General features: G+C 32.8%; 1 protein-coding gene across 2 annotated transcripts; it reads left to right on the top strand.

The window, feature by feature from the left end:
- The first annotated feature begins 5,049 nt into the window (after window positions 1–5,049).
- Window positions 5,050–9,468, top strand: LOC114178841 (AP2-like ethylene-responsive transcription factor ANT). 2 transcript variants are annotated; one of them, XM_028064960.2, is made up of 9 exons: window positions 5,050–5,847; window positions 5,959–6,631; window positions 6,807–6,889; window positions 7,090–7,098; window positions 7,235–7,323; window positions 7,455–7,528; window positions 7,607–7,657; window positions 7,763–7,842; window positions 8,310–9,468. In XM_028064960.2, exons 1-9 carry the CDS (start codon window positions 5,556–5,558, stop codon window positions 8,939–8,941), a joined length of 1,983 nt encoding a protein of 660 aa, XP_027920761.2. In that variant the 5' UTR covers window positions 5,050–5,555; the 3' UTR covers window positions 8,942–9,468. The 2 variants fall into 2 exon arrangements, with proteins under 2 accessions (XP_027920761.2, XP_027920762.2); XM_028064961.2 differs by having other exon boundaries at window positions 5,066–5,847; window positions 7,766–7,842.
- The last annotated feature ends 4,474 nt before the right edge of the window (window positions 9,469–13,942 follow it).

Consider the following 13,942-nt stretch of genomic DNA (forward strand, 5'->3'; position numbering starts at 1 on the left):
TATATAGTGATGTCACATAAATTTATAAAACAAAATTTAAGGCTCTATTTGTAATCATATTACCATTGAAATCAGTTGAATACATATTTTACACTTTTTAATCTTAATTATTTAACAAAATTAAGTAATAGAGTCTTTTAAAAATCTAGTTAGGAAAATAAATAATGAACTTTATGATATATTTTAGAGTGATGTAGTTAAACAAAGCGAAAAAATAAATAAAATTTTCACTTGAATGAAACCAATTCTTTACTTAAGTTAGAGTATAAAGAGCTTAAAATTTGAAAAAACACGTTTGCTTAAATAGAACCAAATGTTCGCTTAAGTAAAAATAGATAAATAATACCATTGGGGATTTAAATCTCACTTAAAAACAAAAATCATAACCATGTGTCATGTATTCTTCAAAAGTGAACATGAGACAACAATTCATCTATCTAAAACAGTAATTTTTCATCACACTTTATCATTTTATAATTCATATCAAATCACCCTTCTCATAAAAATTATTTTCAAATTTCAAAACACATATATACAACATTTATACTATTTTTTTAATTCAACGATAAAACATTCAAATTACAATTAAATTAGTTTCTCTTATCTTAAAAGGACCTACCAATGTTCTCTTTGGACATTCCTACACTACTTAAGCATGTCCTATATATAAATAAAACCCTACTAAAATTATATTGTAAAACAAGCAAAGGATGAGGTTCATCTAAAACACAGAAAAATCACATGCAAACTCAGAAATTTTTCATGTATTGAAAATAGAATTGACTCTTAACAAAAGGGCCAAATTGCACTTACTTACATTTATAGATTGTTGAGAACATATTGTATGGTTTGTTATAAAAATCTTGTTTTCACAGCTTCAATATTCAAAAGACGAGGAATTGTTGAATTTTAGGAGGAGCAGAGCAAAGAAAAGAAGGAAATCATGAAGGAAAATAGATAGAAAAGTGTTTTGTTTCTTAAAAGAGCCCATTTTTAGAGATTATAACTTTTTAACAAAAATTAAAAAAAAAATTACTTATTTGTTGGATTCTCACATAAAAAAAAACATGGTAAAAAAGATGCCATGTTAATAGTATAAGTGATGGGATTTTCCTTGAATTTGGAAGGATCTATATATAAGTTCAATGAAGAATTTGACTGTGATCTATAAGTTCAATGAAGGATTTGACGTGAAAAATTCATCATGTAGAGTTTAAAATATTATGTATTATTTAAAATAATTGATACAAAAATTTCATGTTATTTGAGTTTAAAGTAAATTATATTAGTATTATGATCAAATTTTTATATTTTTGTTGGAGATTCCATGTTAATTCAAGATAAGACGAGTTTATGATATATAAGTGAAAGAAAATTTTATCTTATAAAGAGTTTTGAGAGGTTAAATTAGAGTTAAAATTCACTTCTTAACATAATATCAGAGTAATGATTAAAACATATCTTTAACAATGTATCATTTATTGGGTCATATAACTCGATATCACCACTATTGAACCACACATTAATATTTTATGTATGATATAAATAGGTGCAAACTTATCCGTTAATGGGTTAGATTACGATTATACTTCTTAGCAATTCTTTCTATCAATTAGTGTGATTATAACGAATTTAATAGAATAGACATCATCTAATTTACTTAACTGATATATCAATAACTACCATTAATTATGTCCATTGCCCGGAAGGAAAAAAACAAGGAGAAAAAGAAAAGGAGATGCAGAACATGAGAAGGATGGTAAAAGGGAAAGAAAGCAAAATTGGTATTTCCTTTATCTGCGATTCACTCACTGTTGAAATAGGGGCAAAATGTGAATTGATGTGTAGTGGTTGGTGGGGTTGATATAACAGTGACTCATGATTAGCACAATCAAAAAGAGGCCCTCTTTCTATTTCTCAACATTCCTCCTGGTCTGCTCCTACGTCTTTCTTTCACTGCCTAACTCCGTTTCACATCTCTTTTCTCTCCAAACACCATCATGTCCTCAAGAATTCCTGTCTCCATGAATTTGGTCACGCAAATTTGCATGCAAACTAATCATTATACTCTTCCCATCAAATGGAATCTGTATGTAAACCTACCTTTTTAACAGGCCCCTACTCTCTCTATCTACATATTATATCAAAAATATGACGTACATACACCTCATTTCTTGGGTGCACCACCGAACAAGAATAAGAGATAATATAAAAAATGTGACAAAATCATTCATTATCTTTAAGAGAGCTAGAGCAAGGACAGTTAAAACTGAGATGAAAATGAAAGTAAGTATAGATATTGCACCAGTAACTAGGACAAGAGTTGCTTCTCAAGTTGCGTTCTTAATGAAACGTGATTGTGGTTTACATAAAAAAGTTGAGAAAGGAGTTTAATTTTGTTCAAACTTGATTCCTTTCTCATTGTTTTGGATCTTGGAATATTAGACAAGAAGTAAACTCTTCTTTTGTGGTGGCATAGATCGTAAGTGTGAATCACTTTACTGTCTACCTATAAAATCTCCATTTTAATTTCTAGTTTTATAAAAAGTTATTCCACTTGTTCTTTTCTATTTTACTTTTTTATTGTTCTATATAAATATGTTAAAGTGATGTTTTCAAAAATCAATAACTAGTACAGAAATGTCATAAAGTCAAACTAAAGCAACTCACGCTTTTAACTTTAAAAATTAAAATGAAAATGTCTTCATTCATAAGTGTATAATGTCTGTACATATTTTTAATTAAATATATTTTATCATGGATTTTTCATAATATTTGTTTATTTAACGAATATAATTATATGGTTTCACTTTCAGATATACTTGTTGCTGATAAATCTGATTTTTAATTAGAAAAAGTAAATTGTTCAGTTATATATTTTTTGGACAATTGTAAACCAATAATTTCTAAACGTGATTAATCCAATACAACTGCTTTTATACTCTCATGGTAATTGATGGAAAAGAAACACTCACATATGAGTCATTACCTGTTACTTAAGTTGCTGTTGTGATTCATGTGAAATTCTCTAGTTTGGCAAAACCAGACTTTATTGGTGGGATTAACCAATTGGTTAAATGTCTGCTGAGGATTGTACCAAAAATGTCTTGTAGGACTTTAATTAATGTATGCATCACAACATGAAAGTAAGTTTATTTATGGGGAAGTTGATTGTCCCACACTTCCACTACATAGAATAAATTTAAATCCACTTATCTTTATTAAGGGCCACTCCATCATATCAGGAATATATGTATTTCAAGACTGCATGCTTTATCCCAAGTTTCTCTACTCCTATTTTTTATCTTTTCTTCTAGAACTGCTGAGTTGCTACTATTTATTTACCTCACTAAAATGCATATCGCAATAAACGCACACTTTTATACACTTTTCACGTTAATGGTTCAATACCCTCTGTATATCTGAACAGTAATGTGCAACATATATATATATATATATATATATATATATATATATGTGAAATGCTGTACTCTGAGTTTGAGAAAATAACAATAAAAGATCATGAAATTGAAGTTATTTGTGGTTGTCATGATTAATGTGCTGTATATATATAGAGAGAGGAAATACACGTTTATCCACTTGCTAGATTCCTTGTTGAAGAATGTTAGTGATTTCACCTCTCTCACTTTTTGTCTTCATGCATGTATTCATTGACTACAATCAAGAAACTTACACCTCAATAATTTTATATTATTATTCTATTTATTTATACCAAAAGTACTCTAATCTAGATGCTTGATGAGTAGCGTAGACAATCATGGTAACGCAAGTAGCATTGGGCCAAATTAGATCACATCGTGTATATATCACAATTTTCCTTTCTAGTCTTTTGTTCCGTATTCCTCCTCACGCTTTGACTTTATAAAGCACCGTTCGCCCTAATTAGTAGTGTGAACATTCCTGAAACTTACTCTAGCATGATCATAGTGAACCTTTTGTGTTCTTCATTGCCAACAATTATAGGTGGCCTAAAACTTCTCAGACCAAGTATTATCAATAACCCTCTACTAATTACTCTCACTTTTTTCCCATAATGGATGTTTATAGAACTACAAACATTAATAACTAATAAAGTAAGATTTTAAATTGCGGTTACATCATGGATCAGGTTTCATTCTGATATCTGTAACTGTTGTGCCATTCCGGTTCGGTTTAAGATAAACGTGGCTCCACTGAATGCGTAAGAGTCCTTGATTTTGATCCTTAAGAAACATAGTGCCAGAGTCACAAAATGTTATGAAAGATTGTAATTGAAGAAGTAACGATTAATTAGCATTTTAATGAGGTCAGAGAAATTCCAAAAATCTAATCACAGTGTGTAATTCAGGAAATTGAGATGACCCCAGTTGGAAGAAAGAGCCAAATGGACGAAAGAAAGTCACTGGCAGTGGTTGAAATTTGAAATGTGTGTGTAATTGGGTGTGCATTGCAGGAAGGGCAAGTGGTAAATGTGCGTTTGAAAATCATGGGCAAAAAGGAGAGACTAGGTAGCCCACAGCACAGCAGAGGTTATTTGCAGTGAAGGACAAGAAAATTGGACTTTAAAGAAACGACGTCGTAAGAGCCAACCCCTATAACTCTCGGGTGGCAGATACCTGTCCTGTAGTTGCAAAGTTGTTGTAGGGGTCCATAGCAGAGCAGGATCTGCAAACTGTTTTGAAGTGACTGGAAGGAGGGACACGTTGTCCATGGCCCGTGAAACCCTATTCAAGCTTCTCAGCAACTCATCCTCCCAAAACCAACCAACCAAGCCGAATAGGAAGCCCCATCACATTAAATGAACCTTTATTTGTGTGTATACAACATAAAATATGTATTAGTGATGTGCACCCTGTTAGTAGTTTGTATGTGTTACTGTGTGAGTGTGAGCGTGAACAATAAATTTGAGATGGAGTTGGTTTGAGTGTTTGAAGTTGCATTTGCATCCATTGTGCAAAAATGAGGCCTCTGCATTTGGTGTTGTTGGATGCAGCACAAGGGTCTTTTTTAGATAACAATAACTAATTGGTATTATTACTTCAATATGAGAGTGACTAAGGTCTATGGACTAAGGAGTGTTACATAAAAGAGAAAAGGAAAGGAGGGAGCGTAGAATAAAGCAAAAGCGAAGGTCTTTCTCATACACGGATCCCCATGGAATGCGGGAAGGATGCCAAGCATTGCTTGCTGGAACACATTCTTTTTGTTTAGTTTAAAGGAACTTGCTTTGTTCCCTTTAGAAATGTGTCCACCGAGACACCCTTATATACATACACGCCAACACACTCGTATACAAGGAGAGAGAGAAAAAGCTTATAGATGATGCAGTTGCCCGCAGGATCTGCATAGATTTCTTTACATTGTTTCTTAGATTTAGACCACTCAGTTTTGTGACCAAAATTATTTATTTACAAAAAAACTGAAGGAAAAGAAACTGGTCCAAGAGGTGTGGGGTGGGGAGGTTAGAGAGTGGATATTGTTTCCCGTTGAATATTTAGACAGAGATATAATTCTCTTGTTTGGTGAAGGAGCAAGTGAGTGTTGGTTGAGAGAAAATGAAGAGCATGGAAAATGATGACTCTGTTGACCTTAATAATCAAAATAACTGGTTGGGTTTTTCACTCTCTCCTCAAATGAACGTGGGTGTTGCTTCACACCCGCAACCTTCCTCTGCTGCTGATGTGGTTCCTACAAGTTTTTACCACACTGCACCACTTAATAACTACGGCTTCTACTATGGACTTGAAGCTGAAAATGTTGGATTGTATTCAGCTTTGCCTATCATGCCCCTCAAATCTGATGGCTCTCTCTATGGAATGGAAGCTCTGAGCAGGTCACAAACACAAGGTTAGTCCAAAACTTTTCCTACATTCTCTTGTTTTCGGAGACTTGTTTTTTAGTGTGCACTATACTAATTGTTGCCTCTCTTGACCACTGTTTTTATCTATTTTTGTGAAGCAATGGCTACTACATCAACTCCAAAACTGGAGAATTTCTTAGGTGGGGAAGCGATGGGGACCCCTCACTATGAATGTAGTGTCACAGAAACAATTCCTCTGAGCCTAGACAGTGTGTTTTACAACCAATCCTCACGCCGTGACCCAAATAACCAAACTTTCCAAAACCATGTCCAACACATTACCACTCAACAACAACATCACCAAGAGCTTCAGGCCCAACACTTATCATATTACTCTACCTTGAGAAACCATGATATGATGTTAGAAGGGTCGAAGCAAAGTCAAACCTCAGACAGCAATCTTCAGGTTCCAAACATGGGTGATGATGGAGTTCCTTCTCCTGGTCTTAAGAGTTGGGGAGTAAGGAACTTCCAAACTAGCCATGCACAGGACCCAAAGTTGATTGTTCCTGTGGAGGAAAATGGAGGTGAATCAGGGTCCATTGGATCAATGGCTTATGGGGATTTGCAGTCTTTAAGCTTGTCCATGAGTCCTAGCTCACAGTCCAGTTGTGTCACTAGTTCGCACCGCACATCACCTGCTGTCATTGATTCTGTTGCCATGGATACAAAGAAAAGGGGACCTGAAAAGGTTGACCAGAAGCAAATAATTCATAGGAAGTCCATTGACACCTTTGGACAAAGAACCTCTCAATATAGAGGCGTGACAAGGTTTGTTTTCTTCTGCCTACACCGCACTAATATGTTTATGCATTTTGAATGAATAAAGCTATAGGTCAGTTGTTTGTTTAATATCATGCGTGAGCACATTTAACAGTTCATGTCCCTTTTTTGTGTTTTTTGGTTTATTGTTTCTCTTTATTTCTAAAGTGTGTATGTCCATCAGACATAGGTGGACTGGTAGGTATGAAGCTCATCTATGGGACAACAGCTGCAAGAAAGAGGGCCAAAGCAGGAAAGGAAGACAAGGTAAGAAAGGGTTATATTCCCCCATCACTTTATCTTTATTATTTTTCTTGTGCATTTTGTTAGGTCCAACATATCCATCTATTGAGTTCCACTGTTCTTTGAAGCAAAGATCTGCAATTCTTTAGATATCACTCACTATTCTTTTTGGTTTCTATCTTTACTTCCCGGGGGATGCCACTCAAATATACGATGAACCTCAGTTTATCTAGGTAAGTCTTCTTGAAACTCCCAGAGCTTAGATTCGCAAGACAGTTAAAGATAGATATCATTTAATATTTTGCTTATGACCATAACAAAAGAGGAAAATTTATGTTTATTCAAGTCATTCCAAACTTTTGATTTTAGGGGGTTATGATATGGAAGAAAAAGCTGCGAGAGCTTATGATCTGGCCGCACTCAAGTATTGGGGACCCTCCACTCACATAAACTTCCCTGTAATAAAAAATAATTTGTTTCTCCCTTCTCTTTCATGTCTCCTCCACTCAAGTTGTGTGGTCTAGTTCATAACAGAGAATAAAATAATAATCTTACCACATCCTTTTTCTTTTACATTCTCTTCTAACAGTTGGAAAATTATCAAAATGAACTTGAGGAAATGAAGAACATGACGAGACAGGAGTATGTTGCTCATTTAAGAAGGTAAAATCTTGTTGCTATTTATCTTCAGTAAACATCTATTTTACTTATTCATAACTTCCATCAACTTTGTCAATTCAGAAAAAGCAGCGGATTCTCAAGAGGGGCTTCCATGTACAGAGGAGTAACAAGGTCTCCTAGCTAACAATTACTTATAGTACATATAATTAGTAATATAAATTTTGTATATCTTCAATTAAAATGTCTGAAGTTTTTCAAACTTGGTTCACTTGGTAGCAGACACCACCAACATGGAAGGTGGCAAGCACGAATTGGTAGAGTGGCTGGAAACAAAGATCTATATCTTGGAACCTTCAGTAAGTTCTTTCATAATAACTCTTTTCTTCCACTGAATTAATGTCCGTTTCTTTTGTTCTCTCAACGTGTTCATGTACCAATTACCATGTTTCCCATGGTAGGATGCGACAGAGAGGGCGCTTTATGACTTTGAAAACCTATTCTTTCATGTTCTCTAAGGATGCCCATCTTTTCAGCCACAATAAAGCTGATCATAAGTCACTTTAATAAATATTGTAGAGGACTGTTAGTCCCGGAGAGACACTTTTTATTAATGCTACTGATAGACAATAACAACTTTAAATCTGAATAGTTCACTTAAGTAAAATTTTATCCAATGTCTGTAGCATAGAGAACACTGAACTCAAGTATTTTACCAAACGGCACTTTCCAAAGTGTTTGTACTAGACCGAAGAGAGAAAAAAAAAAGAATATCCAATGTTGGCACAAAAAGCTAATAATTAGTGTTATTGAAATCAAACTCTAGGTACACAAGAGGAAGCAGCTGAAGCCTATGACATTGCTGCTATAAAATTCCGAGGAGTGAATGCTGTAACCAACTTTGACATAACAAGATATGACGTGGAGAAAATCATGGCAAGCAGCAACCTTCTTAGCAGTGAGCTAGCTAGGCGCAACAGAGAGACAGACAGTGGAACTCAGTATATTGATCATAATCATAAGTCTTCTGCGTATGATGATACTGAAGAAGCTATTCTAATGCAGAAGAGCTGTGAAAGTCAAAATGATCAGTGGAAGATGGCTCTCTATCAATCCTCTCAACAACTTGACCAGAATCCACCTGGAATTGAGAGTGACAGAACTAAGCAATCCTTCTCAGTGGCTTTGGACAACATGTTTCATCAAGAAGTAGAGGAATCAAGTAAGGTGAGAACGCATGTATCAAATCCTTCTTCACTGGCCACAAGTTTGAATAGCTCAAGAGAAGGTAGCCCTGATAAGACAAGCTTGCCAATGCTCTCTGGAATGCCTTCAACTGCGTCAAAACTATTGTCTACCAATCCAAACAACGTGAATTCTTGGGATCCTTCACCCCATTTGAGGCCTGCCCTTTCTTTGCCTCAGATGCCAGTTTTTGCTGCTTGGACAGATGCATAGTTCATAGTTTCATAGTCCTTTTATTTTTGTTCTCTCAAGTAAAATTTCAATCCTTTTGCATGCGTGGACAACACAATAGAAGGGGTTGTTGTTGCAAGTAAAATTGAGGGTTTAAATATTATCCGCAAGTTTAAACTTTAAACAGCTACATGTTAACATTGTCCTAGTAAAGAACTCCTGAATTTTCATTTTGCTATCGTTGTGGCCAGATTTTGTGGAGTCGTGGATAGAAATGGAGGAGAAGGGTATAAGAAGGTTATGATTGAGAAGGTGAAATTATTAAGGCAATATGGGGGGGGAGACACCAGACATCATTAGTTGGAACATTACTGGTCCTCCTAAGTACATGACCCAGCTCAAATTGTGTCCCTTTGACCGTAATGATCCTGTTGATCACGTCATGGCTACTGATTCTCCACGTCCAGGGTGATGATTACTCCCACCTTTTCTTGCTTAACTTTGTCTAAAGGCAGCAGATATTCCCTTACCTAATTCAAACAAAAGGCAGTGGGTGCAAAATTAGATTCCTTCTGAATCACTTTATGTTATTTCATTGATGACTTAATGCCATCTATCGTATTACAATTTGTCTGCTACCTTAAGGAAAGCCACATAGTTGGAAAACTTTTCACATCTTTCTTTTATTGTTTTATAACCACTAATAATTAGATTGGCCCTTAACAGCATCCTCGTCTGTGAACGGTGTGTCTTTATACAGAACTTTTAGTGCCACAAATATGAGAGTAAAACAGACAACAAATATTTTATCATAAAGGGAATGTTTTATAGTTATATAAATTTTAACAATTTCAAATGAATTTCAATAATTGATTTTATAGGTTTATATAGTTATGTTTATTATTTAGTGTAAATGTCACAAAGTATTATGAAATATCTTCAAAGATAAATATTTTGTGATATAGTAATTTATTGTCAGATTTTATAATATCACTGTGATATTATGATAAAGTATCTCATGATATAATAAAGGCTAACTTAACATTAAATGGAACATTTTTCAATTCCATCCACCTCATAGTATCATGCATGACAACTAGAGTAAAAGTATCATACTAATATACTCCATGTCATTAAAAATACACTTTAAGTACCAATCTTGCTTTGACTTTGTCTACATATCGTAAGAGTTTAGTTTGCTTTTGTAAATCCACACCAATCACTTTTTTACGAGTGAGTTTATCTGTGAGTTGTAATTTATTAATCTTTTCATTCATTTGTATCTTCTCCTACATGACAATCTTTAATCTTTCTTTTTTAGTGATTTTAGCATTGTCAAGAGACTTTAATGAAGCTGTGTTACATGTGTCATAGACATCTTTTATTGAGTTGTTGTCTTTAACATGTACTCAAAATCATTGTTTGATATACCACCAATTAAATCTTTAGCATTTGGTCCTTAACATTTGGTATATTGTTCAAATTATTTGATAGTTTATCGCTTGGTCCTTTATTTGCGTTTAATCCAAATTTCACTTAGGTAACACCTCAAATTTAAGATCCTTATCAATACGGATTTTATGCATCTAAAGATTATGTAAAGATTATTTGCTTGGACTCTTTATTGTACCCTTAAAACAATGTAATTTTTTTGTTTGTGATTAAGTTTGGCCTTGAAATCCTCTTTCAATTTATCTCCAACTTTTTTAATAGTTTCCATGTTAGCAAATTTGATTAAAACATCATAATTTAAAGTTGCTTGTATAATGGTAAGTCTTATTCTTCTTTTTTTCTTTTGTCATTTCTTTATTGTAACTTTTGAGTTATGTTAAATATTTTTATATTATGGAGTTTGAATTCTACCATATATCTTACAAGCTTTGAATTCTCAAGTACAATATATACTTAAGTTTGCATTTTGATATGGAAAATTTTGTGTGAACTTAATTAGGATGCGGACTTATGGAATAATAGTGATCATATAATTATAGGATATGAGAGGTCATATAATAAACTCTATATACTGAAAACAATTCACTTCATTGCGAAGATGAACAATCACGGAGACATGAAACACAAAGGCTACAATCTAAATTTGAATGATTGTCAATGCCTGGAGATTATTGATTGGAGTCCATGTAAAGTATTGTTCGACAAGAGGGAGTTAATGAGAAAGTCATTCTAAACTTGATTCGAGAATTTTTTTCTTTCCAAATACAAATTAAATGAGTGCAAATTTAAGTGAATATATGTAAGTATTCATTTTTTTAACACAATAACGAAAGTTATAAAAAAAATGGAAAGTGAATGTAATAAATTTTGAGGTTTCTATATGTAATAATGAGTGAATAGATTTTTTTTTCTCTGAACTATTTAACTTTTATTTTTGTCTCTTTTCCTTTTTAGAGTCTTAAATGAAAAAAAAAATTAATTATCAAAAGAGAATACTTTATAATTACAAAAATTTCAATTACTTCAAATGATTTCTAAGAGTTATTTTTTAGGTCTAATAAAAAGTAATCATTAGAAGTATTCTCCTTTACTCAACAGTTGTTGCAAGAGCAAAATTATCAGGAAGTCTGGAGTCATCATAGTTTCCACTCATCTTTACATCACAATTAATTGAGTTATATTAATGATTCTCATAAATTAAATAATTATGTAATATTAAAGACTGGTTGATTTTTGTTCAATACTTTATTATAAATTACTTTATGATTAAAGTAATGTATATATCTTAAAACAACCCTCTTTAACTAGAATATTGTGATTGAGGGAGAGTTAAAGTGTGGTCATGATGAGTTTTTAAAGTGACAAAAACTATGAAATAAAAGTGAGTGATATTTTGAAATGGTGGGGAAAATGTAGCAACAATGCATAGATCTCTAACATGATTAGTATCCCCTCGTGGGAAATAATGACCCTAAGTTATGATACGTGTGATTCTGAGGCCAAAAGACAATTATGCATAGCAGTTATTTCTCTTCTCTTCTTCTCTTCTTCTCAGCAGTATATTCTGCATACGTATCCACGCCTTCAATATATATACCATCACAAGTACGGTTATTCTGAAAAGCTTGTATAATGTGTGTAGATACTGAAAACTTATTAATGGTGTGAAAAGGAAATCGAAAGTACCCAATAATCGTTCACGCGTATTAATATACTATGTGAGTGAATATTTAATGTGAAGACTACACCACCAAGAACTTGGTGGTGGTGAAAAAATAGTAGCTTTGGTTTTTTCCTTTTGGCTTTAATTAAGTGGGCGTGGCCTCCCAAATTTGAAAAGATAAAGTTTGCATATGGTAGCGAAATACCCTTACTAGGCAAAAAGCAGAGGAAACAAAACATGTAAAAGAGAAGCATGCCGACGGCAAAATCAACGTGGACAGAATCAAGAGAGTGACACATTATGAAGTCAATAAAGATGAACCATGCACAGCAATATCTGGAGCCATTACCACACTGTACGGCCACTCAATTCTAATAAATTCACGAATCCTGCATTTTCGTGCTCATGGTTAAATCACAAGATTTGGTATCATTGGAAATTAAACACACTTTTTACTTTTATGCTTCTTCTTCTGTATAGCTGTAATGACAGCAAATTAACTATAGTCAACACCTGTCCTTACCAAAATAATATAAACAAGTCAAAATTAAGAGATATGAAAATATATAAGTTTGGGCTTATTATCAAGCTTTTGGTTATTTGAAGCCAAAATATTATCATGATTAAAGGTAATGTATCGGATCTTATCACAATTTCTACATAAACGACAAAAGGAGTGTAGGGAAATCACGCTTTAAGAAACTAATATAAAGCAAACCTACAAATAAAAATAGACAAATAAATAAAAGTAGGAAATTTAACGTGAGAAAAAATATAAATAAAAAAACACACAGAAATCTATCGTGATTTGGTATTTCATAATGCACTTTTATGGACCAAAATGATAAATCTTAGTGTAATTTTTCTCGTTTTTATATATTACTTTATGTAAGATTTTGATAAATACTGATTTAAAAAAAACAAAATCTTTATTTTTATAATATTTTTCTATTGTTCTCCTTTTTATATTAATCGACGTGAAATTTGAATAAATATTCTGCCAAAAGAGTATGTACAGGTACATGTATCGCTATAATCATTTCAAAATTTTGTCCATACATTCACTTCGGTTCATGTACGTAAATGGATTGAATTTTCCTGCCTATTTTTTAATCCTCCGACCAAAAATAAAGTATTAGAAAACCTTTAAAGTGTAGAAACAATAACTTTTTTCCTTTGTTGTTGGTATGCATGTGTACCTCAATGATCCGGTATAGGGATGTCAAAAAATTCCGTACCCGAGAATAAAATCCGTGACGGGTAAAAAATAAATATTAAAAATGGATATCCGCTACCCGCGGGTATGGGTATTTTTGATATCCGCATGTTAACGGAACGGGTACGGGTATCATAGTATCTGTACCCGTGGATACTTTACATTATATATATATATATATATATATATATATATATATATATATATATATATATATATATATATATATATATATATATATATATATATATATATATTAGTAAACAACATTATGAGTCTTCATCCAATAATGGTGGTCAGATTCTTACCCCACAAATGAGTAAATTACTTCCATATACTGTGGAGGTATTGATGTGTCTCTAAGACTGGTTATGGACCAACGAAGGTAATGAAATTAACATTTTTACTTAGATATTTTAATTAAGTGATTGTTAGAAATTTTTACTGAACTTCTTATGTTTTAAGGCTCTTCTAGATTAAAATTGGACAACATGAAACTTTATACAATGTTGCAAGAGGTGGACATCGATGAAGTTAGTAATTTCTTTAATATTTTATTCAAAAATAAACTACAATATAAATTGGTAGTGATTTTTTATTTGTTTTTTTTTTTCAAGAATCAATCGGAGAAAGGGGACTTGTTGATCTAAGCACTAATTATGGTTAAATATTTATTTTTTAAAATATTTTTGTAAATACCCGCGGATACCCG

Source organism: Vigna unguiculata, chromosome 3 (assembly GCF_037176805.1).
Source record: "Vigna unguiculata cultivar grain cowpea cultivar isolate G323 ecotype 2 chromosome 3, ASM3717680v1, whole genome shotgun sequence".
Classification (NCBI taxonomy): domain Eukaryota; kingdom Viridiplantae; phylum Streptophyta; class Magnoliopsida; order Fabales; family Fabaceae; genus Vigna; species Vigna unguiculata.